Source organism: Podarcis erhardii, assembly GCF_964252035.2.
Source record: "Podarcis erhardii genome assembly, chromosome: 6".
NCBI lineage: Eukaryota > Metazoa > Chordata > Lepidosauria > Squamata > Lacertidae > Podarcis > Podarcis erhardii.
Window position 1 is genome coordinate 91,273,318 of NC_138510.1, and position 27,158 is coordinate 91,300,475.

A 27,158-nucleotide genomic window follows, 5' to 3' on the forward strand; every position below is an offset into this window, starting at 1 on the left:
ACTGATTTTGGATCTCTTTTGGATCTCTTGTCCTCTGAATGTTTCCGAGCCAACCAAACACACAGAAGCACCATCATTGGTATTCTGCACTTTCCAACAGCATTCTGTGTTAAGAATGGTGCTGAGCCTCTTTCTATTTACCTTCCCGGTTGATCAGGATACTTTTGTTTGGTGTATGCCTCCAGAGCTGCATAAACTTTCTCACGTAGCGATTCCACCTCTGCAGGACTAGAGAGACCCTTGGCATCTGATGGGGTGAGAGAGCAAGGAGGGGAGGGGAATCATGATTAAAAAACAGCACAGCTATTGCCCACTCCTTATCTGTAGGTTGCAGAATGGCCAAGTGAACTGTAATAGATCGTACTCCATGGTGTATGTTAGCTGTGAAACCGTAATTAACTGGAAAAACAGGCAAGGCAATAATATTACCCATCTACCTGAAAGAGACCTCTGAGAAGACACACTGCTGTCCCTAATATATACTATGTGGTAAAGGTAAAGGTGGACACGGGTGGCACTGTGGTCTAAACCACTGAGCCTCTTGGGCAGGCTTCCTCAAACTCGGCCCTCCAGATGTTTTTCGCCTACAACTCCCATGATCCCTAGCTAGCAGGACCAGTGGACAGCGATGATAGGAATTGTAGTCTCAAAACATCTGGAGGGCCAAGGTTGAGGAAGCCTGCTCTTGGGCTTGCAGATCAGAAGGTCGCGGTTCGAATCCCCGCAATGGGGTGAGCTCCCGTCACTCTGTCCCAGCTCCTGCCAACCTAGCAGTTCAAAAGCAGGCCCGTGCAAGTAGATAAATAGGTACCACTGTGGCGGGAAGGTAAACGGCATTTCCATGCACTGTGGTTTCCGTCACGGTGTTCCATTGCACCAGAAGCAGTTTAGTCATGATGGCTGCATGACCCAGAAAGCTGTGGACAAACACCAGCTCCCTTGGCCTGAAGTGAGATAAGTGCCACACCCCATAGTCACCTTTGACTGGACTTAACTGTCCAGGGGTCCTTTACCTTTTTTACTTTACTTTTTTACTTTTTTACTTTACTATGTGGTACCGGCCAGAAACGGCATTTCCATGCGCTGTGGTTTCCATCACGGTGTTCCATTGCACCAGAAGCAGTTTAGTCATGATGGCTGCATGACCCAGAAAGCTGTGGACAAACACCAGCTCCCTTGGCCTGAAGTGAGATAAGTGCCACACCCCATAGTCACCTTTGACTGGACTTAACTGTCCAGGGGTCCTTTACCTTTTTTACTTTACTATGTGGTACCGGCCAGAAACCAAAAAAGACTGCCTCATGGGCATTATATGGCAACAGGATGGCCTTAAAAAAGTAAAGGGACCCATGACCATTAGGTCCAGTCGTGACCAACTCTGGGGTTGCGGCGCTCATCTTGCTTCATTGGCCGAGAGAGCCAGTGTACAGCTTCCGGGTCATGTGGCCAGCATGACTAAGCCGCTTCTGGCAAACTAGAGCAGCGCATGGAAACGCCATTTACCTTCCCGCCAGAGTGGTACCTATTTATCTACTTGCACTTTGACGTGCTTTCGAACTGCTAGGTTGGCAGGTGCCGGGACCTAGCAATGGGAGCTCACCCCGTTGTGGGGATTCAAACCGCCGACCTTCTGATCGGCAAGCCCTGGGCTCTGTGGTTTAACCCACAGCGCCACCCGCGTCCCTTAGGATGGCCTTAGGCAGGCTTAAAGTGGTATCCCCTTCCTTAAAATATGAGGACTACACATTTTATTCATCTTTTCTACTGCCATCCCCATTGCTGTTCAGTTATTTCTCTCCATGCATTGCTCCATTTCTATTCTCTTTAAGCACCATTTTTCTTCTGTATTTTCCTGCCACTGGACTAACATGGCTACCTCAGTGCCACATGGATGAATGAGGGAGTGATGGCAAAGCTGGGCAGTTGAGAGAAGAGGTCACCAAGAAGGCCTTTCCCTAGAACCAGCAAGAACAGGCCTGCCCACGAGCCGCTGCTCAGAACCCAGGGCTAGATTTACTCACGAGTTGATTTGACCCTGGACCAGCTTCCCCAGGCATCCACACGTACCTGGGTTGAACAGGACAATGGCTCGTAGGCACCCCAGCTCAGATTTGTCCATCTGCATGTCTTTCATTTTGGATACCAGCTCAGTAAGGACCCTGTATTAGAGACATGAGAGGGAATTGAAGAGTCAAAGTCTGCTTTGATGCACTCAGTGTGCAAATAGCAGTCCGAGGTCCCTTCACACCACAGTGTAGAATTGCCAGGCTTCATTCATTCACTTTTCAAGGGGCATCCGTATTGTCAGGGGCTGGACTGAGGAGGAATGGTGAGGACCACCCCCCTTCTCCTGACGCTTCTTGAGAACAGGAAGACAGTATAGATTTAGATCAGTGGTTTGCAGAAGGGCATAATTCAGAGGCTGCAGAGGGGAGAAGCTGGAAAATATTGGAAGAGGAGGAGCAGCAAGAAGAAGAAGAATAAGCACAAGGGGAGAGACAGCTGAGAGATTCAGTGTCCTTGGAAAGCATTCCTGACCCCCCTCTCCCAGGACATTGAGAGTAGTAGAACAGAAAGCTCAAAGGCAGGAGGCTCCGATTAGCTGGCGCAGGTCTAACGTAGAATAGGGACAGAGCCGGATTTATGTATAAGCTAAACATGCTATAGCTTAGGGCCCCCACTGTCTTCATAGAATCATAGAATCATAGAATCATAGAGTTGGAAGAGACCACAAGGGCCATCGAGTCCAACCCCCTGCCAAGCAGGAAACACCATCAGAGCACTCCTGACATATGGTGGTCAAGCCTCTGCTTAAAGACCTCCAAAGAAGGAGACTCCACCACACGCCTTGGCAGCAAATTCCACTGTCGAACAGCTCTTACTGTCAGGAAGTTCTTCCTAATGTTTAGGTGGAATCTTCTTTCTTGTAGTTTGGATCCATTGCTCCGTGTCCGCTTCTCTGGAGCAGCAGAAAACAACCTTTCTCCCTCCTCTATGTGACATCCTTTTATATATTTGAACATGGCTATCATACCACCCCTTAACCTCCTCTTCTCCAGGCTAAACATGCCCAGCTCCCTTAGCCGTTCCTCATAAGGCATTGTTTCCAGGCCTTTGGGGGGCCCAAAAAAAATTAAAGGAAAAGAATAGATGTACATTTCCAAAATATAAGATAATAAACAAATAAAATAAAACCGACAAGCAGTAACAGTGTTTTGTGTTGTGTAGGCTCCTATTTGTTATGTGCAAATGGCTTTAGATACCTATTAGGTCCATAAATTACCATATAGCATATATTCAACACAAAAAACAGGGACAATTTGTTGTTGACAAAGGACAGCTGGACATATAAAGGGCCCCATTACCTTCAGTAGCTTAGGGCCTCATCAAACCTAAATCCGGCCCTGAGTAGGGGAGACGAAGGGGGGTGGGACTTTACTTGGAGCAACCCCATCATGGCATAGAGACTATATCCCTTTGTCACTCTGTGAATACTGAATAAATTATGTGGTAAGGACTCTTCATGTTATCTGCTTGTGGGGGGCTGGCTGCCACTTGGGGGGAGGGATAGTATTCCCTGAGCCTTGACACATATAGTCCAGTCATCATTATCCTCTGTTTTCCATCTTGTTTTTCCACGTTTTCTCAGAGCACAGAAAGCTCACTTTCTTCAGAATTAAAGAGTGGCACCATCTCTCCATGCGCAGGTGGCTTATCCCATCATTCCTGACCATTGGCCATGCTGAACAGGGCAAATGGGGAGGTGTTGTTCAATGGGGTTGAACAACACCTGGAAGGCACGAAGGCACTCGGTGACTTTTCCTAAGCACAACCCTTCTTCCTTTCAAAAGGCAGTGACTTAGCAGGAAAATGAACTCTCACAGCTCAGCACTCATTAATCAGGTCCATTTCTGCAGGTATCATTTTACATTCTGCTCATTTTTAAATCAGTCTTCTGATTAACACTAAAAAAAAATATTATTATTTTTTGCTTTGTTGTTGTTTAGTCTTTTAGTCATGTCCGACTCTTCATGACCCCATGGACCAGAACACACCAGGCACTCCTGTCTTCCACTGCCTCCCGCAGTTTGGTCAAACTCATGTTTGTAGCTTCGAGAACACTGTCCAACCATCTCGTCCTCTGTCGTCCCCTTCTCCTTGTGTCCTCCATCTTTCCCAGCATCAGGGTCTTTTCCAGGGAGTCTTCTCTTCTCATGAGGTGGCCAAAGTATTGGAGCCTCAGCTTCAGGATTTGTCCTTCCAGTGAGCACTCAGGGCTGATTTCCTTCAGAATGGAGAGGTTTGATCTTCTTGCAGTCCATGGGACTCTCAAGAGTCTCCTCCAGCACCTTAATTCAAAAGCATCAATTCTTTGGCGATCAGCCTTCTTTATGGTCCAGCTCTCACTTCCATACATCACTACTGGGAAAACCATAGCTTTTACTATACGGACCTTTGTTGGCAAGGTAATGTCTCTGCTTTTTAAGATGCTGTCTAGGTTTGTCGTTGCTTTTCTCCCAAGAAGCAGGCATCTTTTAATTTTATGACTGCTGTCACCATCTGCAGTGAACTGCATATAGCATTTTTTTTTTTTTTTTGCTATAATTGCTTAAATGAAATAAAGTTATAACATTCCTTTACAAAACAAATGATGGAAGAAATCCTTGCCCACCATATTGTTAAAATTTGTTTTCTCATCTTTTTTTTTTAATTGAATGATATAACCATAAAACCATTTTAGCAGTAATAAAAAGAATGATTTTTTAAAAAATTGGTGATAAAATAGCATCCACCACCACCAAGTTTATAGTGAAGGTGTATTTTGTTTCAAATGCCGACTCAGGTGAACAGGACCTTCTGTTTCCCTTCCCCACCAGTAGATATGTTTGAGCAGCTCATATCGGCATGAATGGGCAGAAGAGATGGAACACCCCAATAGTGTGGAAAGTCAACTGCAATTCTGCTTATGGTTTATAGTAAATGGTTCAGTGGCGTAGCGTGGGTTGTCAGCACCCGGGGCAAGGCAAGTAATTTGTGCCCCCTAACCCGTGGATTTGCGCCCCCTAACCCTAACCCCCAGATGTTGCGCCCGGTGCGGCCGACCCCCCCCTGCACCCCCCACGCTACGCCACTGAAATGGTTATTCATTTATAGTGCTAAGAGATGCCTGCCTGGAAGCAGCTATGTGGGCTGTGCACACATTACCAGCTTAAAACACATCTAGGTTGCTCTTTTTATGGACTCGGGTTGAAGGTGGTCTGGGAGAAAATGCAGCGAAACACAGTATTTCATAAGAAAAGGCAGGATAGATATGGGTTGTGGTTAATGTTGGGTGCACACCACTACCCAGAGAGCTTTTTTCTCTTCCTGAAAGGCTCAAGAAGTGGATTTTCCCTAGGCACCCCCGGTAGTTTAAACTCCCCCCCTTTTTTTTTGCTCGTTATTAAATTAATAATTAATCATACATAAATAAGCACAAAAATGTGCACCCCACCACTGAGACCATACCATTATAACTCTCCAACCTCCCAAAATTTCAACACCTCTTGTGTTGGTTTAACCCCTTTCCGTTTTAGCAATACACATTCTACGAACACCCATCATATCTCTTTAAAATCATTTCTCCTACATATTCCCCATCTTACCTTAATGGCACGTGTTAATTTATCATTAATAGCTATATTTCCAAACCTCTTTGTACGATTCTTCCATTTTATATTCTGCTTCCCCCTTCCACTTCCTGGCTATAATAATTCGTGCAGCTGTCAATAAATTTGTGAGCAAGTCTTTCGTCGCCTGTGAACCTTCCACCCCATCATAAATGGATAAAAATGCTACCTCTGGACTTTGGGTCAGCTTTAACCCCGTGATTTCTGCTATCTCCTAACCAAGCTTCTTATTCCACCAAGTCAACTCAAAGAAGCCGTGAATGTAGAAAAGTGCAAACGTCAAAACAAGAGTTCAGAAACATGCCTGTCGAAAATGGAGCCCACTCCGGCGCTATGCGCACTGCTCCGCTGCACATGTAAGCCTGTGGCCAGCAGGATGCCGTCCTGCACGGAGACAGAGCGGTGGGAAAACGAGGCAATGAGCAGCTCATTCCAACCTAGAAGAGAAGACAGGAGTGAAACAGATGCATATTATGGGACTTGCCTCTTACAAGCCCTTAATGTGAGCTGGTTAATGTGAGCTTGCTTGCTTGCTTGTTTATTATTCAATTCTTAAATTTTATACTGCCCTGTGACGTTAACATATGAGAGTGCTGTTAGTTTAACTTAACAAATCAGTTAAACTAACTGGAAATAGCTTGCAGATACTTAATGGGCTTAGGGTTTTATTTATGTTAAGTGATGAATTAATACGTTTAATTCTAGAAGGTGAAGATTTAAGGGTGTTAATGTTTAAGTTAAATTTCATAAAAATTGGGATTTGGAAAACCGTTAAAAGGACATGCAATGAAATTCAACCAAGGGGAAGCGAGGAAGTCACTTAACAAATTTAATAACTGTAATTTTCAATAAGGCTATGATTTATGTTTGTCTTGTTTGTTTGTCTTGTGTGTTTGTTTGTTTGTTTGTTTGTTTATAATATTGTGAAAACCAATAAAAAAATTGGGGGGGGGACATATGAGAGTGCTGGAGGTGAATTAGTTAAACAGGTTACCCAATCAGAACCCAGGGGGGGTGGAGTCAGAGGGACTATAAAACCAGCTCTGGAAGGTGTGAAAGGAGAGTTTGTTGGGAGTTGGGTGGTTGGTTGGAGTGGGAGTGAATTGGGATAGAGTCTGTGGGTAGGTTGAGTTAGTGTAGCGAAATAAGCTGAGTCAGGAATAGTTAGGAGCTAGGAAGACAAGTAAATATCTGAGAGGTGGTTTAGTGAGTGAGAGCAGGTAGCGGAAGTTATAGGTCTGGCTAGGCACCCCGTGATTGTAATTGACCAATACCGTTTATGAAACCACACGCTTGTTAAACTGCAATAAATAAACAGAAGTTTATGTTCCAATTTAAACCTGACTGGGCACAGTATTGTACCAGGTAGGGCCTGGGTGGTGGCAGCGAGAAATAAAGTGGTGGCACAGGGATCAATAGATGGTGAAACGTCCGGGGACCCTGTGTGATCGCCACATGCCCTTCATCTGAAAATCACAGGGCGGTTCACAACATAAAAACACAAAATAGTAGCACAAAATAGATAATAAAACAAAAGCAAACCAATAACTCACTTCCCACAAAGGTGTTTAAAAGACAATTTAAGGATTTATACAATTTTACAGTATGCAGAGAATAACATGTGTTGAGAAATCAGAGAGAGGAGCTGAGGGAGGTCTCTGGGGGGAGAGGGTTTGATGGGGAGGTGGGGGGGGAGGGGAAAATAATGAATATGATATGTTTTGATATTTTGTTATGTTCAAATTGTTAATATTTTTTTGTTAATAAAAAAATAAATACAGTGGTACCTCTGGATGCGAACAGGATCCGTTCCGGAGCCCCGTTCGCATCCTGAGCAGAACGCAACCTGTGTCTGCGCATGCGCGGGTCGCGATTCGCCGCTTCTGCACATGTGCATGACGTCATTTTGAGCATCTGCGCATGCGCAAGCGGCGAAACCCGGAAGTAACCCGTTCTGTTACTTCCAGGTCCCTGCAGGAAGCAACCTGAAAAGATTTAACCCGCAGCGACTTTAAACCGAGGGATGACTGTAAATAAAAGACCATAGAATTTCCAATCAGCCAAAGGACTGCTTGCAGAGAAATGTTTTTGCCTGGCACCTAAAGATATGTAATGAAGGCACCAGGCAAGACTCCCAGGGGAGAGCATCCCAGGGAGAGCAGCGGGGCCACTGTGGAAAAGGCCCGTTCTCATGTTGCCACCCTCTGGACCTCTCACAGAAGAGGCACACAAAGAAGAGCCTCAGATTACAATCGCAGGGTCCAGATTGGTTAATATGGGGAGAGATGGTCCTGAAGGTATTGCTGTCCTGAGCCATTTAGAAGTCATCTGAAGGCAGCCCTGTTTAGGGAAGCTTTTAATATTTGATGAATTATTGTATTTTAATGTTTTGCTGGAAGCTGCCCAGAGTGGCTGGGGAAACCCAGCCAGGTGCGGGGTATAAATATATTATTATTATTATTATTATTATTATTATTATTATTATTATTATTATTTATAGATCTAAATCAACACTTTGAATTCTATCCGGAAGCTAATTGGCGGCCGGTGCAGTCGGACCAGGATCAGTGTAATATTCTCAAACCATCTTGCCCCAGTGAGCAACCTGGATGCTAAATTCTGCACCAGCTGAAGTTTCCAAACTGTCTTTAGAGACAGCCTACCACAGAGCCTAGGGCTTGCCGATCAAAAGGTCGGCGGTTCAAATCCCCACGACGGGGTGAGCTCCCGTTGCTCGGTCCCTGCTCCTGCCAACCTAGCAGTTCAGAAGCACGTCAAAGTGCAAGTAGATAAATAGGTACCGCTCCGGTGGGAAGGTAAATGGCATTTCCGTGCGCTGCTCTGGTTTTGCCAGAAGCGGCTTAGTCATGCTGGCCACATGATTCAGGAAAACTGTCTGTAGACAAACGTCGGCTCCCTCGGCCTATAGAGCGAGATGAGCACTGCAACCCCAGAGTCGTTCATGACTGGACTTAACTGTCAGGGGTCTTTTACCTTTACCTTTAATGTATAACGCATTGCAGTAATCTAACCTTGAAGTTACCAGAGCATAGACAACAGATGTTAGGCTATCCCTGTCCAGATAGGGGCGCAACTGGACCACCAGCTGAAGCTGATGGAAGGCACTCTGGGCCCCTGAGGCCACCTGAGCAGTGCCGGAATTACATGTAAGCTAAGCAAGCTATAGCTTAGGGCCCCACTCTCTTGGAGGCCCCCAAAAAAATTTAGAGGGAAAAATAATGGATGTACATTTCCAAAATATAAGATAAAAAACAAAGAAAATAAAACCTACATACAGCAACAGTGTTTTGTGTTGTGTAGGTCCATAAATTACCATATAGCATATATTCAACACAAAAACAGTGACAATTTGTTGTTGACAAAGGGCAGCTGGACATATAAAGGGCCCCATTACCTTCAGTAGCTTGAGGGCCTCATCAAACCTAAATCTGGCCCTGCACCTAATTCTCAAGTGACAGCAAAGGATGCAGAAGTACCCGCAAGTACCAATACCTCCTTCTTCAAAAGGGGTGTAACCCCCATCAAGAGCAGGCTTTGAAGCAATACGGAATTCTTAATCAGTGTGTCAAAACTTCTCTCTCCAAATTAGCTCTATGAGTTTAATAAAATAAAAAAATACTCTTGGTACAGGTTTTTAGAAATGGATGCCTCTGGGTGCATTAGAAATGGAAAAATAAAATATTGCCATCAAGAACTCTGTTGCCAGATTATTAAACTTTCAGGACTTCCGGGTTAGTGCCATCGGCAATGGCGGAATTCCTCTGATTCAGAGGAACCCGCTCCGCCAAAATCAGTTCTTGCTGCCGCGGCGAAGGCAGAGACCCTTCAAAAATCCCAGGCGGAGGAAGCCTGGGAATGTGGGATTCGGCTCACACCAAGAGCCCCCCCCCCTACTCTCACGGAAACCCCTTTTTGGGGGTTCCGAAGTGACGCAGGGTGAGTGGCGCGGTGTCTCGAATCGACTGCTATTTTTGCGGAGTGAAGCCGCACAGCCGTTGCCGGAGAGCGCTGACTTCTTTCTGTGGACATTCGGATTTCAAACAACAACCTGTGAGTAGTACGGAAATTGGATTTTTTTTAAAAAAAAAATCTTAATTCGGCACGATCGGGGAAGGTCCAAACAGGAAGTCCGCCTCCCCTTTCTGTAAATAATTTAAAGCAAAGAACCTGCCAACTAAGGTCGTGGAGAGGTTTTATTTTTTTCTTTTTTCTGTAAAAGACTTTAATTCTACGGATTGACACTATAAGAATTTCTATTTGGAAGCAGGGGAGCCTGCAGGAAAAGAACTAAATTTGGAAATTGATGTGCCCCCCCCTCCCCCGGACCCGGGAGTGGTCCATGAGAGCCCGTTGATGAAGTATAGAACAACTTGACAGCTGTCAAGCTAGCTGTCAAGACGCAAAAAGAGGACTTTGTATCTGTTGTCTACATTTGCTATAAGCTTGTTTTTGAAAAGAAGGACTGTTACAATTTAACTGGACTTTTGGATCTGTGCTGAAAGGAGTAAAAAGATACTTAAATTCCCCTAGAGGGAGCTTTGGGACATTGCAGAGAATGGCTGTTGGAGAGGAAATTCAGTTTGAACTGAATAGGACATTCTTTCTCTTGGGAAAATTGCAAGGTCAAATTGATGTTTTGACTACAAATGTTACAGCTTTCGACACAAGAGTGAATATCATCATTGAACTTGATAAGAACTCGGCACAGGAAGTCTATTCAATTGAACAAACAGGGAAATCTGAGAAGGAGAATTATGTTGAGAAGGAGAATTATGTTGCCTCTGAAGAGAAGAAAGGGGGAGCCATAACCCTGCAGATGCGAAAGGAGAGCTGTAATCTGAGGCCTGACATGATGGCAACAAGGGGAAATAAATTTTTGAAGATGGAAGCTTGGCCTGAATTGGAAAGTGAAAGATGGAGATATCTCCTTATGTGGAGATCAGACGACCCTAGGATTACAAATTTGACTCAGGTGGAAGTTGGAGTTTTGGGGACATTTGGATTTGAAAGGAGAATGAAACAAGATTTGGAATACCCCATAGGCCTTACTTTTAAGTACGGAGGTTTGGCTAGAAGGAATGTGGATGCTGTTGGGTTGGAGCTTCCCTAAGATCTGGCTTTCAATACTAAGGACTATCAAAAAGACTGGCAGAGGGGACATGAGAGAGATTTAAGAGCCTCTGATGTAAGATCTCCGGGCTGATGTCTTCTTGAGATTGATGGACTTATTTTGGGGACTGAAACCGGGAAGGGGGTATGGGTGGAATGGAAATTGGGAACTCAAAGGGTATATAATATAAACTTGCTTTTTTGTTTTGTATAAGAGTTGGGAAATTCGTGGAAGGGATTTTTTTTTTTCGACCTTAGAGAAGTGTCTTAATAAGTATTGATATATAGGTCTGGATGAGAGTTAAGATTGGATAAAGTAAAAGTGGTTTTCTAAAATAAATTAAATTATTTAAATGAAAAGAAGGTTGGAAGGATTTGCAGAAATAACGATTTGAACTAGAATACAAAAATGGGAGGTGTGAGGAAGTCAAGGAAATAAGTAAAGGAAGAAAGTTATGCAAAGGTTTAATCTGGTCTTTTTTCCTTTTTTTCAAGTGAGTGTATCTTCTTTTTTGTTGTTGGTGTATATTTTTTTTGTATTTTGTATTTTTCTTTTTTTTCTTTCTTTCTTTTTGTAACTTCTAAACTTTGAATAAATATTATTTTTTAAAAAAACCAAACAGATTATTAAACTTTCTCCATAAAGAAATGGCAATGGAGTAGGAGGCGGAAAGTGAAAGTGGGAAAAGTGTGATTAGGAAGCAACAGCAATGCAGTTTAGGAGCACTGCCAGGCAAGGAAGCAGGAGACAAAAACGTATTTGTGGGCATCTACACCTAGATTTTTTGCTTTGCTGCATAGAGGCTGGGGGGATTTTCTCCCAAATTGCTCACACTCTAGTAGTAAACCTGTTTGATGCCATGATCCATGTGAAGATTGAAGTTGCTGTCTTACAAAAATATATATGAAACTGATGTTTTTCTAACCAAGGTAAATCCACATGTAACTTGCCCCCACCAAAGCCATGTATCAGAAGTTTAATGCAGCAGATTTGTCACAGCTACTTGATGATGCTTAAAAGCCAAATCAGTCAGAGGAATGCTAACTGGCCGCCAATGGAATGAGTCAGCATTTCCCCCCCCCACTTTGCAACCAGGATCATCATCATCATCATCATTTTTAATGTGTATACCGCCTTTCTATCTTACAATACTCAAGGCAGTTTACAAGTTGAAGAAACAAAAAAAAATAATTATTTTTTACATCTTATAACAATCTAATACAATAAAAAATAACTTTAAAATAGGCAGCCTTCATAAAAAGTAGCATTCAACAATCAATTAGAATAGTATAAAATAATAATATCAACATATAAAGGTTAAACAGAAATCCACTCAACAGTTACAATAATATCTAAACTATAATCAATAAAACAACGGCAAGCCACAGGACATAAAACAATACAGTGGTGCCTCGCAAGACGAAATTAATTTGTTCCGCGAGTTGCTTCGTCTTGCAATTTTTTCGTCTTGCGGAGCGTGGATTCCCCGGGTATTAACGGCTTTAAGAAAAAGGAAGCAAACCCGCAAGATGTTTTCGTCTTGCGAAGCAAGCCCATAGGGAAATTCGTCTTGCGAAGCACCTCGAAAAACGGAAAACCCTTTCGTCTAGCGAGTTTTTCGTCTTGCGAGGCATTCATCTTGCAGGGCACCACTGTACAATACACATTGAGAAGCAGAGGGTGGAGCAAGGCCTGATGGAGTCTCTCCCCTCACCAGGATCCCCTGCCCTGTCCCTCCCCCTCTCAAAAATAATCAAACCCCCATTGCCAAAACAGAGTGGCTTATTTAACGGGGGCAAAGGTGTCCACAGAATGCCCTCTTTGTTTTCGACACATCCCTATTTATTTATTTTCAAACGAGGGATTGGTTAAAGTGCAATCTCGTCGTCACCTGCAGTCTGAAATGGTGCAAAGCGGTAAAATCGGCATTACATGAGCGCTCCAGATGTTGGGTTTCTGCTCTTAATAAAAACTTGCCTCAAGTGATTGAAGGAAGTACAAGAGTGGCAAGGTGAGGGGGCCAAGATCTATACCTGCTCGGAGGAGAATAACTTGGTCTTCCAGCGTTAAGTCTGAGAAGTGTGGGATTCGCTTAGCCCATTCCACCAGCGTGAAGAGTTGCTTGTCAGCCGCGTGGCATATGTTGGTGACAGGATCATTGGTCTAAGTGAGAAGCAGGCATGTGGGTGAGTAAATTCAACCGCCGCCACCTCGTCGTCATAGCCATCCTGCTCCCCGTTACTGAAAGCACCCCAAATACTGAACCCATAAAAATGCTTGCAGGCAAAAATGTTTTTGAATCAGGCATTGGTGCCCATAGGATGGACACAGTGATCCTAGAATGCCTCCAGTATACCTGAAGGAGCGTCTCCATCCCCATCATTTAACCCAGACACTGAGGTCCAGCTCCAAGGGCCTTTTGGCTGGTCCCTCACAGCGAGAAGCGAAGTTACAGGGAACCAGGCAGAGGGCCTACTCAGTAGTGGCGCCCGCCCTGTGGAACGCCCTCCCATCAGATATCAAGGAAATAAACAAATACCTGACTTTTAGAAGACATCTGAAGGCAGCCCTGTTTAGGGAAGTTTTTAATGTTTGATGTTTTATTGTGTTTGTAATATTCTGGGAGCCATCCAGAGTGGCTAGGGGAAACCCAGCCAGATGGGCGGGGTATAAATAATAAATTATTATTATTATTATTACTCCAATAAACAGCATCTGCAAGTTTCTGCAGTGCTTCAAAAGCCCACAGAATCTCTTAGATGAAAAGTGGCCGTAGAACAAAAGTGATTTGTGTACACAACACAGGGAGGAATGCTTTCATTTTATCGCTTTTTGCTCTCATTTAAAACTCTTGACTGTTGCCACCTTACCAGCACTTATTTCATCCTCTGTTTATTGGACAATAGCGGAGCACTTTCTCTCAGGCACTTTACAGGCAATGACCAGCAGAGGAAGCTTTCCTTTCGTTTTAGCAGCGACGCAGGCTGCAACCCCTTGGGATATTGGTAGGTGTCACTCACGACCATGGTTTGGTAATGGCCATTTAATAATTTGCAAGGAAAAGACTCTATACATGGAGACTTGTCAAACCAGAAATCATTGGTGTTAATCCTGCCAACCTAGTAGTTCGAAAGCACGTCAAAGTGCAAGTGGATAAATAGGTACCACTCCAGCGGGAAGGTAAATGGCATTTCCGTGCACTGCTCTGGTTTTGCCAGAAGCGGCTTAGTCATGCTGGCCACATGACCCGGAAGCTGTATGCCGACTCCCTCGGCCAATAAAGCGAGATGAGTGCTGCAACCCCAGAGTCGGTCATGACTGGACCTAATGGTCAGGGGTCCCTTTACCCTTTACCTTTAATCCAAAATCTAGTGGTTGTTTGTAATGCACACCTGCTAGGGTCTTTATTTTCATAGTACACACCATTTCTGATTGGTAACTCCAGCAAAGCTAAATAATACTGCAACTCAATCAAGTAATTCTTACCTGGATAGATGAATGTGCATATTGCATTTGCAATATGGACTGAATATGGACCCGCCCCGTGGAACTCCCTCCCACCAGATGTCAAAGAGAACAACAACTACCAGACTTTTAGAAGACATCTGAAGCCAGCCCTGTTTAGGGAAGCTTTTAATGTTGATGCATTACTGTATTTTAATATTTTGTTGGAAGCCGTCCAGAGTGGCTGGGGAAGCCCAGCCAGATGGACGGGGTATTATTATTATTATTATTATTATTATTATTATTATTATTATATTAATTTAGACACTACTGAAGGCACTTTTCAGTGCCTAGCTCTAAGATGAACATAGCTGGGTGCCACTATTTGAGTTCTCTGAAGGAAGGCAGTTCTGAAAGGTCCTTTTTGGGAGTAGGAAATATGTCCTTGGCTTTTACCGCCTGCTCTTCTGCACCACCAGGAGTGCTCTGTTCCCACTGGAATTCAAACTGGGAGTACCTATAGCATCATCTCTGTTCCCAGCATAGCTGCCAACCGTCCCTTATTTGGTGGGAAACTCCCTTATCCCAGTGCCATGTTCCGCTGCTGTCCCTTATTGATGATGTCCCTTAAATTTCCTGGGTTTCATACTCGCCCAGCTCAGGAGGGAAGCAGCGGCTCGGGATCCTCCGCCGCGCAAGAGAGTGCGCGCACAAGCTGCCGCGTCTCCATCTCTCCCTTTTCCCCCTCAGGGGTGCGTCGTGAGGAGACGGGTGGCGGCGGGTGGGCAGGCAGCCCCTCTCTTGTGAGACTTCCGCCACACTGCCAGGGGAAGCCGGAGGCGGCAGCGGCGGCTGAGGAGGCATCCTGAAGAAGGAGGAAGAGGAGGGGATGGGGAGGAACGCAGAAGGGCACTGCCGCAACCGCCTCATGCCGGGCTCGCGGGCGGCGTGGGAGAGAGTCTCTCTCCCTCCCTCCCTCCCTCTCTCTCGGGCAGGAAGGGCCGATGGAACTCCTCGCGCCAGGACGACGGCAGCCCCGACGTGCTCTTTAGCATACCCTCCAACCAGTGCAGCATCTTAATGGAGTGATTTCCCCCTCTGCATCCATTTCATAACTCTATTTTTATAAATCATTTGTCCATCCATAGTTCAAATTTTTACTACAAGTTATCTGTCAATCCTACCAATGTATGTAACTCTTTACAACAGCTTTTCAAATAAATTATAAACTTTCCCCATTCTTTATGAAAGAAGTCCTCTTCCTGGTTTCTAATTCTGCCTGTAAGCTTTGCCATCTCGACGTTGTTCATCAGTTTTGTCTGCCCCTCTTCTTTGGTCGGAGTTGGAGACCCTTAGGATCATCTAGTCCAACCCCCTGCAAAACACAGTCAGTCGCAGCCAAAGCAGCATGGCTCCATGAGTGGCGGATTTATGCATAAGGTAAGCCAAAATCCCTTATTTTGGCTGCTGATCCCTTATTTTCGAGGCTGCTGGTCGCTTATTTTCAAATCTGTACGTTGACAGCTATGTGTTCCCAGAGAGTCACATATTCAGGCAGCGGTGGTGGCTTTTGGTTGAACCTGAAGCAAGAACATGGGCTTTTGTCTGCCTTTGTTTTGTGAACTCTCAGACAAGGTCATAATGGAGACCGGGATTAAAGGCCCTGCGTTGCGGCTGCTGACAGCCAACACCGGCCACAATGGCACACATGGGGGAAGCAAAGTGTCACCCTTGAACTGCCACCAGCATGACTGTTGTCCTTCAAATCCTCCCTCTCCCTCTCCCACCCCAACCCTCCCTCTCCCTCTTTCCTTTTTCCTTTCTCCTTCTGTGATGGAACTCCTATTTGGGGACTTCCCTGGCTTTTTTCTGGCCCACATATGACCAGTCTGGATAGTTGGCCTTGGTGAAGATTTGACGTTTTCATCCCCCCAAAAGTTTTTGATTTGAGTTTCTTCTGAAATGAGACTGCATTTTAATGTTGTATTTTAATTTTGTTTTTAAGTTGTATTTGAATCAATTGTTTTTAAACCTGGTGTTAGCTGCCCTGAGCCCGGTCTTGGCTGGGGAGGGCGGGGTATAAATAAAATTTATTATTATTTATTGTTGTTGTTGTTGTTGTTATCATCATCATCATCATTATCATTTTATCCAATATCCAGTCAGTTGGTTCCTCAGGGAGAAGACCGGAGGCAAAATGGTCGGAATTCTCTGAAAGAGAACCAAACCCCTCTTGCTGCTTTCCTCTGCCAAAGAATACCATTTATACCCAGCCTAAATTCTCAACACAACCGATCAACCAACTCCCCTTTAGACTGCGAATCTGCAGTGCATATGCCAAAAGACGCCATGTCGTAAGTGTTCATTCTTTGTAAAGCTCAACAGGCACTTCACATAGAATTGCTGGCACCTTGCCGAGTTTGAATCAAGTCTGGTTTGCGCACAATGCTTCAAATGCGGCATATTCATCGAACCCAGCATAGATCTGGACTGGGGCAACTTCTGCCATTGACAGAGGATGGCTCTGGAGGTTAAAGCTCCCCAGCATTAGGTGGGCTGTGCCTTGAGCTGGCAGGATCAGGCCAATGGCATGTTATGTTAAACCTGCTTTTTAAAAAGTGCGTGCTTAAGCGGACCGCTTTTATGCCGGTGCAAAAGAAGCTATGTGGGTGCCCAGTCCCCAAATTCCCCCTGTCTGCTATTCATTTTGCGAACCACCCTGAGACCTGTGGGTAAAAGGCGGTATACAAATCTAATAAATTTAATTTATATTTCATCAGGGGTGTGTGAATTTCAGCAGGGTCCCAGTTTGGACCAGTGGCTTTTCTTTGCTTTTTTAAAAAGTCCAGCTTAAGCACTTTTTTTAAGGCCTGTTTAGCAAAATGTGTACCGTATTTTTTGCTCCATAAGACGCACTTTTTTCCTCTTAAAATCTAAGGGGAAATGTCTGTGCATCTTATGGAGCGAATGTGTGGTCCCTGGGGCTGGGGGGGGGGACACACCCGGGCTTCCCCCGCCAGCATCGACAAGCTCCTGAGCAGCTCTGGGGTAGCCCGCAAAGCCTCCGCAGGGCAGCGAGGAGCCTTCATCCCAGTCCCCTGGGGAGGCTTCGCATAGCTATCACTGGCTTTTGCGGGAGGTGGGGGAAGGGACAGAGTGAGGCTCTTTCACTTCCCCCACCTCCCGCAAAAGCCCCCAAGAGCCACATATTTTTTTTCTTGAATCCCCCCCCCCAAAAAAGTAGGTGCGCCTTATGGTCAGGTGTGCCTTAAGGGTAAAGGTAAAGTGACCCCTGACCATTAGGCCCAGTCGACTCTGGGGTTGCGGCGCTCATCTCGCTTTATTGGCCGAAGGAGCCGGTGTACAGCTTCTGGGTCATGAGGCCAGCATGACTAAGCCACTTCTGGCAAACCAGAGTAGCGCACAGAAATGCCGTTTACCTTCCCACTGGAGAGGTACCTATTTATCTACTTGCACTTTGACGTGCTTTCAAACTGCTAGGTTGGCAGGAGACGGGACTGAGCAACGGGAGCTCACCCAGTCATGGGGATTTGAACCGCCGTCCTTCTGATTGGCAAGTCCTAGGCTCTGTGGTTTAACCCACAGTGCCACGCGCATCCCTCAGGTGTGCCTTATGGAGCGAAAAATACGGTAGTTTGGCCCTCTGGGCATGCATGTATGAATTTCTCTCATTATTCTTCACTCTCAAATTTAATAAACAGAAATTTAATTAATACTACTACTACTACTACTAATAGTAATAATAAGTTGTCCAAGTAACAGCCCAGTCCCAAGCAGCCACCTACTGATTTGTCAGAGTTCACATCACTGTAAGATTCGGTTTTGGGCTCAACAGCCATTTCAGCCTCTAAAATCCTTTCCACAGGCATGTCTTCATTGCTGCTGCCACAGCTGCTTGTAGACTCAACTTCATTCTCACTCCGCTCTCTGCTTCTCTGCCTCTCCTCTTGAACCGCTGAGTAGGAAAAAATATATATTTTTTTAAAAAACCAGGTTTTGCCCCAGTCCAAACATTTCAGGCATGTTAAGTTTGTGGGTGAACATATCAGACAACACAGCGATTCTTCAGACAGCTCTTGTTTATTCACAGGCCAGAACATAACTGAACTGAAGTGTTCAGCCAGCCTGCTTATATAGAGCTCAACTACAATGCAACTGTAACAACTTTCTGTAACTATTCAATCACTGAATGTCACTTTCAATTCCTTATTTGCATATGCGGACCTGAGTGAAAACTATCTACAGTATCCCCCTGCTGGCCCAGGGTGAGAACTTCAGTACATAACTGTGCCCCTAAATACATCCACTCCTTTTTCCTCCTCCCTTTCAGCTTGTGCCATGAACAGCCTTCCTCTGTCCACCATGTTTCTTCCCTTTCCATCTTCAAACACGTCTTCTAAAAAGCCTTTCCTGGACCAGGACAATGTGCACTAAGTTCAGGACATATTATTTTGACACAGAGAAAAGTAGATTTCTAAAAACCCACATCAGTTAGGTCAGGGGTCAGCAAGGTTTATCTTGCCTGGGCTGGATCAGGCCCACGGAGATCCCTTTGTGGGCCAGATCTCTCTTGTGTATGAGCATGCATGCCCGCAATTTCCAGCGTCTGCGCGTGCGCGGACGCAATTTTCGGTGCTGCAGAAGTGAGTCTCTGCACCAGTTTAGCACAGCGTGAGAGCTGGCAACTCAGTTCGGAGGCAGCTCGTGTGCTGGTCAAACGACCTCTGTGGGCCACTTCCAGCCCATGGGCCTTAAGTTGCTGACCCCTGAGTGAGGTAAAGGTAAAGGGTAAAGGGATCCCTGACCATTAGGTCCAGTCATGACCGACTCTAGGGTTGCGGCGCTCATCTTGCTTTATTGGCCGAGGGAGCCGGCGTACAGCTTCCGGGACATGTGGCCAGCATGACTAAGCCGCTTCTGGCGAACCAGAGCAGCGCACGGAAATGCCATTTACCTTCCTGCCGGAGCGGTACCTATTTACCTGCTTGCACTTTGACGTGCTTTTGAACTGCTAGGTTGGCAGGAGCAGGGACTGAGCAATGGGAGCTCACCCTGTCACGGGGATTCGAACCGCCGACCTTCTGATCGGCAAGTCCTAGGCTCTGTGGTTTAACCCACAGCGCCACCCGCGTCCCTTCCTGAGTTAGGTAAATCAAGCTAATTCACATTAGCTTGTTTATTTCACACGATTTCTTCCTCTTTGCTAGTCGTGGGGAGAGGAGGAGGAAATCTGTGTTGACGTATAGGTAAAACTCACCGACAAGCCTGCTGATGTCTAGTTTGACACTTGAGAGAAGAGAGTAGGCAAAAGACAAGGCAGAAATAGCAATGCAACCTCCTTGTCTACTAGTAGGCTTGGAGATTGCAAGGCTCGGCCGCCATCGCCACCATGTGAGTGCAGCAATGCTGCCATGAGGTTCGTACCAAAGCTAAAACTCAAAGCAAATCTCAGGTTCTTCTCCATGTCAAAACCTCGGGAGGAATTAAGCCAAGGGTGGTGGGGTGTGTGTGTGACAGCCTGGCAGCTTGTACAATACATTCTCCCTTTCTATTCGAATACACAACTCAAGAAGCACCAAATCCCTATCGTGAGAAATGTTACTACGGCTTCAACATCGATGCCCTCCCATCAGATGTCAAGGAAATAAACAACTATTTGACTTTTAGACCCCACCCCCATCCATCCTCCCTCTCCCCACCCCCCTTTCTTTTTTCTTTCTGTTTTCTTCTCCCCCTAATGCCTCAACAAATGAAACGGATTTGTAAAAATGTTACATGGAAGAAGAAGGGAAAAAAAAAATATACGAGGCACTACACTTCTGTAAAACAAGAAAATCCTTAATTAAAAAAAAAAATACAAAAAAATACAAAAATACATCTGAAGGCAGCCCTGATTATGGAAGTTTTTAGTGTTTGATCTTTTATCGCTATTCTTCTTCTTCTTCTTCTTCTTCTTCTTCTTAATAATATTTTGTTGGGAGCCACCCAGAGTGGCTGGGGAAACCCAGCCAGATGAGTGGGGTATAAATATATTATTATTATTATTATTATTATTATTATTATTATTATTATTATTAGACTGATTATTTGGGCTCCATCCTGGATCCTCATGGAAACCCTGAGCGGAACTGCTTATTTTTTTTGGAAGAAACCAGCATCAGTTTAACAACTGGCAATTCACTTTGCACTCTGCAAGAAATGAGTGCTCTGGCTAGAATGAGATTTTTGGTTTGCAATTTGCATTTTGTTTCCTGCTACTAGCAGAGGCAGCCTAAGATGGCACATCCATTAGCTTTCCTGTTCTCTTCTGTACAGACAGCGTTGAGGACTGAAGTGTCTGTTGCTTTCTATTTTAGCTGTACACCACCTTGAGTCCCTGTCGGGGGAAAAGGTAGGATATAAATACAGTCATACTTTGGGTTACAGCCGCTTCAGGTTGTGTTTCTTTGGGTTGTGGACTGCTGAAACCCAGAAGTACCAGAACGAGTTACTTCCAGGTTTCAGGGGTCACACATGCACAGAAGCACTAAACTGTGCTTTGCGCATGTGCAGAAGTGCTGAATTGCAACCCGCGCATGCGCAGACGCACAGATTTTAGTAAGGAATAGGGAAAATTTATAATTTGTAAAATTTATAATTTATAAAGTTAAAACTGTTAGTAGGGTTGGGATAACATTTGTAGTTTAATGGTGAATTTTGGACACAATGGAGAGGTAAAATATTTGGATTATTATATCAATCAATCTTTGCGTGGACAGGCGGAGTCCCCAGATCCCGAGTGGTCCCCCCGTCATGTGGAATAACGACTCAAGACAACGTGCTATGGGATTAAATTGGCCACAACTTTATTAAATTTCAAATGTGGGTAGACCTTGGCTCAGGCATTGGGCGTTCTCCCTCCCTAGTCCCCAGCCGGGGACCTAGGGAGCATCAGGGTTATCCAGTGTGGGGGGGGGGATGGGCCGGCTCTGGAGAGCATATGTTCAAGCAGAGATAGCCGCCCCCGTTACGCCGCCGCAGGGGAGAGCAATGACGACCTTTCGGCGTACGGCCAAAGCCTCCCTTCAAAAACCCCTTTAACGGGGAACCCTGGTATCGCCGCCGCAAAGAGGAAGATGGACTAAAGGATTCCGCCCAAGGCCTGATACCGCCAAAGTTGTGACGTTTTGCTACGGGAAAGGCGAAACCTGCCAATGCAGGGAAATTCCTTTCCGGCCCTTTAACAGCGACCTTATCGTAGCAGAGCCCGCATACCTGTGGAGACAGGTTAACCTGCAAAACCTATGAAGAAAAGTTAACCTGCAAAAGAAGACATTAACTGAGGGTGGGTAGGGTGGGAGAAGCTCTGGAGCCAAGTGAGGATTAACAATTAAGATCCACCCTCTATTGTGTGGGCAGGTAATCCCTCCCCTTACCTGGCCTGGTTTCCCTGGCAACACTTCCCCCAGGTGGGATTGGACAACTCGCTGGGGTAGGCGGGGACCTCCAGGTATCCCACCTGAGGGAAGGCAAAGCCTATGCTGATGGGGCCACTCCAGATCCAGGGCTGCACGCGTCCACGCAAAAGGCGCCCCCCGTTTTAAGTGGGGAGCGGTCATTATTACGGTCCAGAGACCCAACAAATCATTACAAATCAATACGCAATTCATGCAGCCTACCTCCAGGTTAATCAAGCATTTTGTTTAGAATATTGCCTGGTGCAATCAGCTAGTCTCTCCAATGCCCATATAGACTACACAACCAAGCCTACCATCATCTTCCGCATTGCTGCCAGCAACGAGAAGGGCTACAGCCCTGCCACACAAGTCCGGTGGCTGCAAGAATCCAGTAAGGATGGCTCCATGATAAAACCAGCCGACAAGCAGCCACTGTCCTCTCCCGACCTGAAAACCACTCCAAAGAAGCCCAAAGCAGATGGGCAGTGAAGGGCATCCCCTGCTGTCCCCTCTTCCTGCCTGCTCCACAGCCTCCACCTGAACCCCCAGCCAGTCAGCCACCCCTTTGTGTGGAGGAAGATGGAACCGCTGAAAGCACATTTCATACACCACGGGGCTGGACTCTTGGGGCGGAGGATGCAGAGGCTCAAGTGAGGGAGCCCCAAGCAGGGGCCATTGCTGTGCCATGCCATGCTATGTCATGCCATGCCCCAGCCTAGGGAGGGGGGAGAAGGACTGGCGTTCCTCCCCTGCCCCCTGCTGCTGCCCCGTTTAACATGGACGCTGATTTTAGGGGTGGGTTTGGAGGGGGGAATTGTTATGGGGGGAGGGGGGCTGTTGGGTTTTTTACAAGTTGCAGTTACAGGAATGAAGTTCCTTTTGTATACCCCAGCATCCTGTGTCTTGGGGGTGGGAGGGTTATTCTCCCTGCCTCCATTTCTTGCCTCTGTACAGACCCTCTCCCTCAGTTTAGTTTTTAGTGCCTGCATTGGTAATGGAGAGAGAGGAGTCCCTGCTGTTTGGGGAGGGAGGGGCGGGAGGTGGTTGGACCTCCAATGCAGCTACTTTTGGGGGTGGCTGGGGGGATGCAGCTCATTCTACAACAGCTGTTCAAATGCTCAGCCCAGGGCGCTTGTGGCTTCAGCCCACACCCTTTTCTCTACACATGCAGCAATTCCTCTAACAGCACAAGCTGATTTTTCCCTCTCCAGACCACAAGGCAAAAATGCCTTGCCATTCCTCTCCATCGTTTTATATAAAACGTTTTTTAGGGGGGAGGGGGAGACATTTTGGAGGGATGGAGCCTGGCCCCACAAGGTCAGGGTGATAAGCTAGGAACAAGACTGTGGGACAGTACAGTGGTGCCTCGCAAGACGAAAAAAATGCGTTCCGCGAGTCTCTTCGTCTAGTGGTTTTCTCGTCTTGCGAAGCACCCCTATTAGCGGCTTAGCGCTGTTAGCGGCTTAGCGGCTATTAAAGGCTTAGCGGCTTAGCAGCTAAGCGGCTATTAGCAGCTTAGAAAAAGGGGGGGGGAGCGAAAAAAATCGCAAGACTCGCAAGACATTTTCATCTTGCAAAGCAAGCCCATAGGGAAATTCGTCTTGTGAAGCGCCTCGAAAAACGGAAAACCCTTTCGTCTAGCGGGTTTTTCGTCTTGCGAGGCATTTGTCTTGCGGGGCACCACTGTACTTTTGCCTGTTGAAGTACAGCTTTCCCTCTGGCTGGGGCAGGGATCTAGGGTCCCTCCCACTCCAGAGGACTATGTACACCCCCTCCACTCGCTGCCTCTCTGGACTTTCCACAGAGGGGAAGGGAGAAGAGCAGTCAGGGCTTATTCTTCAGAGATGGTGGGGAATAGGCTATAAAATGAAAAGCAAACAGCTGCACAGACTGCTATGTCCTACCTCTCCGTTGTGAAAGAGATTTGGCAGGTAAAGCAGGCCCCCTCCCCAAAATAGCAAACAAACCCAGGAGCAGACCCTCTTCCTCACCAACTTGCTCTGTGCCCTGGTCTTTTGTATTATAATGTATTTCGCTGTGTCCCCTTCCTGTTCAGATCCTAAGATCCTCCCTACCCTACTCTCCTACCCCATTTATTTTCATTTGAGACACGAACAGTCCTCCTAGGAGTTCCCCATGGCTGTCCACCCCTCTGCTCCCCCTCACCCTAGTGCTGCGTATCTGTCGTTTCTGTGCTATTTTGAACACATAAAGACCTCCTTTTGGATTATTATAAAAGATGCAGGAGGAAATGATTAACAGTAGGACCCACAGAGGGGAGAAGGGAAGTCCAGTAGATTCTTTGGAATTTTGTATGTTTGATATGTGACTGTAAAATTTTAATCTGAAAAACCAAATAAATAAAATATAAAATATAAAATATAAAATATAAAATATAAAATATAAAATATAAAATATAAAATATAAAATATAAAATATAAAATATAAAATATAAAATATAAAATATAAAATATAAAATATAAAATATAAAATATAAAATATAAAATATAAAATATAAAATATAAAATATAAAATATAAAATATAAATCTGTGCTTTTTTCTGGGGGGATGCAGGCTAAACATTTTGTGAATCTTTGTACTTTTGTCCATTTACTGTGTTTATTTTTCCCAATTTGAACTAAAAAAAGGTGATTTTCTTAAGTCAAAATGAGAGTACTCCTAAACATTTTTAAAGAAAAAAGCACTAAATAATATAAATATAAATATAAATATAAATATAAATATAAATATAAATATAAATATAAATATAAATATAAATATAAATATAAATATAAATATAAATATAAATATAAATATAAATATAAATATAAATATAAATATAAATATAAATATAAATATAAATATAAATATAAGTTTGCCCTGCAGTGAATTCACTCCCAACTACTGTGGGACTGGTTCATCCAGTGCAGTGATAGAGCAGGAATTCTGGGCTACCAATTGTCCAGATTATTCCGGCCACCGCAACCAAGGATGGAGCATGTGTGTTGTGCCTCCCCAAACGGACGTACCTTCCCTCTTCATCCCCATCGCTAGACATTTCTGGTAGCGGCAGTACTGACAGCGATTCCGTTGGCGCTTGTCAATCAGGCAGTCCTTGTTATCGCGGCAGGTGTAGATGAGGTCCTTCCTGATGGTCCGCTTGAAGAAGCCTTTGCAGCCTTCACAGCTGTACACCCCATAGTGCTTTCCTGGCAAGAAGGCAGAAGCACATGTCAATGCACGTCCCGGTCGGGAGACGAGAGCAAGCGGTTCGAGGGAGGTGCAGAGAGGCAGTGGTGGACTTTGGGCTCTCAAATTTCAGTGGTGCCCTGGGCAACGCTAAAATTCGCCTCTCTCGCTCCGTTCTACGGTGTTGATTTAGCGACCCCTGTCCATGGGGTCACTAAGAGTCGGACATAACTAAACGACTAAACAATGTGAAAGCCACCATGGAGCTTTGTGTTCTAGCAACGTTTTATATCTATTCCATACCTCATAAATTGATTTCCTTATGGGTTAAGAAGCCTCTATGAATTTTAACCTTATCATACCACAAATAGGCGTGCCATCCGAATCTGTTATCATATCCTTCTAAATCCAATACATCTGTATTGTCCAAAAGTATCCAATCCTTTAACCAGCAGAAACAGGACACCTCATAGTAAATTTCTCATCTTGAGAAACCCCAGTTCCTGGCAACATTCAACCTCTCTGCCGAGCCAGACTAAGGTTGGAGACAGAAAGTAGTTTTTAAGGGACTTAAGAACATTAGAGACCACCCTCCCTCCCCTTGCTGGATTAAGCAAAAAGATCCGTCCAGTCCAGTTTCCCAAAATAAGATCAAACAGATGCCTCCAACTAGCCCACTAAAAGCAAGGCCTGGAGGCCATAGCCCCTGAACATGTTGGCTCCATTTGGCAATGGGTTTGTTAAATCACCTTTTAAGGAGAAGGCCCCATGGAACTCAATGGGACTTGATTCTCAGAAGAAACGTATAGGACTCTGCTATAAAGTCATCTAAGATGGCGCCTGTCACCATGGGTGTAGCCAAGGGGCATGGGGACAGCTGCCACCCTAAATCAAGTAAATAAATAAAAATATTTAACTAACTGACCAAATGCATCACAGCTCAGTTTTGCCCCGCTCCCCAACATAAATCCTGGCTACAGCCATGTCTATCACCTTGCCTTGTGGCAGTGAATTCAATAAATTAATTGTTTGTTGTTTGGTGGGGTGGATGCTTGTCTGTCCTCAATCCATCAATCAGAAAGTTTGTGTGTAACATGCCGAATATGCATTGCTGAATACTGTGCTTTCAAAGAGTTTGGTCTTTGGGGAGAAGATTTTTTAAAAGGCAAGGAGCAGGAATTACTGACCTCAACTAGAAAATCAATGAGGCAAGGTCATGTAGCATGAAATAGCCACGGCTTCTGGCTGCTTCCATATATCATACAGCTCAAGGGAGCCTGAAATTTGCCTTGACAAAAATTTAAGTGTGAGATTCTCAAGTTCCCATGTTAACACCCAATTCCATAAAGAATGACAGTGCTCAGAACTGTAATACTGTACCCTGGAATATCTGACTACAGATTAGGCATAAAAGTAAAAAAAGGTAAAGGACCCCTGGTAAAGGACCCCTTCCAGCCTCAGTTGTTGGACCTAAGGGCCCTTTTTCTTTAAGATGATGGCAGCGGCAGGTAGTGCACAGGCTTTGCAAGCGAAAGGCTGCAGGTTCAATCCCAGGTTCAACCTCATTTAAGGTAAAACGTAAAGGACTCCTGGATGGTTAAGTCCACTCAAAGGCGACTATGGGGTTGCAGTGCTCATCTCGCTTCAGACCGAGGGAGCCGGCGTTTGTCCACAGACAGCTTTCTAGGTCATGTGGCTAGCAGGACTGAACCGCTTCTGGTGCAACGGAACACCGTGATGGAAACCAGAGTGCATGGAAACGCCATTTACCTTCCCGCCACAGTGGTACCTATTTATCTACTTGCACAGGTGTGCTTTCGGAGTACTAGGTTGGCAGGAGCTGGGACAGAGCAACGGGAGCCCACCCCATCACAGGGATTCGAACTGCTGACCTTCTGATTGGCAAGCCCAAGAGGCTCAGTGATTTAGACCACAGCGCCACCCGCACCAAAACCAATCAATACAATCTTATTTTGCGGGGGTGGACACAATGTCCTTAAAGATGCCAAGTATCTTCATATACAAGCTGCTGTCAAGAGCTTAAAATAGGTTTGGTACCTGATGACCTGTCCCCACAAATCGCACAGATGTGCTTGGTCAGCGATCCTGGGCTTGTGGATGCGTAATTCATGGCTCCCATCCCTTGCAGTCCTGGCAGAGGCTTGACGTCTTCAGAGCTGCTGACACTATTCATGACATTAAGCTAAAAAGAGAAGGTGGACACAGAGAGAGAGAGAAAGAGAGATGCTTCTTTGGGTTGATGCTATG

The 27,158-nt window shown here is 45.3% G+C and overlaps 1 protein-coding gene across 2 annotated transcripts in view; it reads right to left on the reverse strand.

Moving 5' to 3' along the window:
- RXRG (retinoid X receptor gamma) overlaps positions 1-27,158 on the reverse strand; it is a 91,941-nt gene that overhangs the window by 6,568 nt on the left and 58,215 nt on the right. For both annotated transcript variants that reach the window (XM_081866030.1, XM_081866031.1), the window contains exons 3-9: positions 26,949-27,093; positions 24,731-24,910; positions 18,051-18,220; positions 12,834-12,963; positions 5,974-6,106; positions 2,068-2,159; positions 142-247 (exon numbers count right to left, since the gene is read on the reverse strand). In XM_081866030.1, the coding sequence (XP_081722156.1) occupies positions 142-247; positions 2,068-2,159; positions 5,974-6,106; positions 12,834-12,963; positions 18,051-18,220; positions 24,731-24,910; positions 26,949-27,093 (956 nt within the window). The remainder of the gene's footprint in view (positions 1-141; positions 248-2,067; positions 2,160-5,973; positions 6,107-12,833; positions 12,964-18,050; positions 18,221-24,730; positions 24,911-26,948; positions 27,094-27,158) is intronic.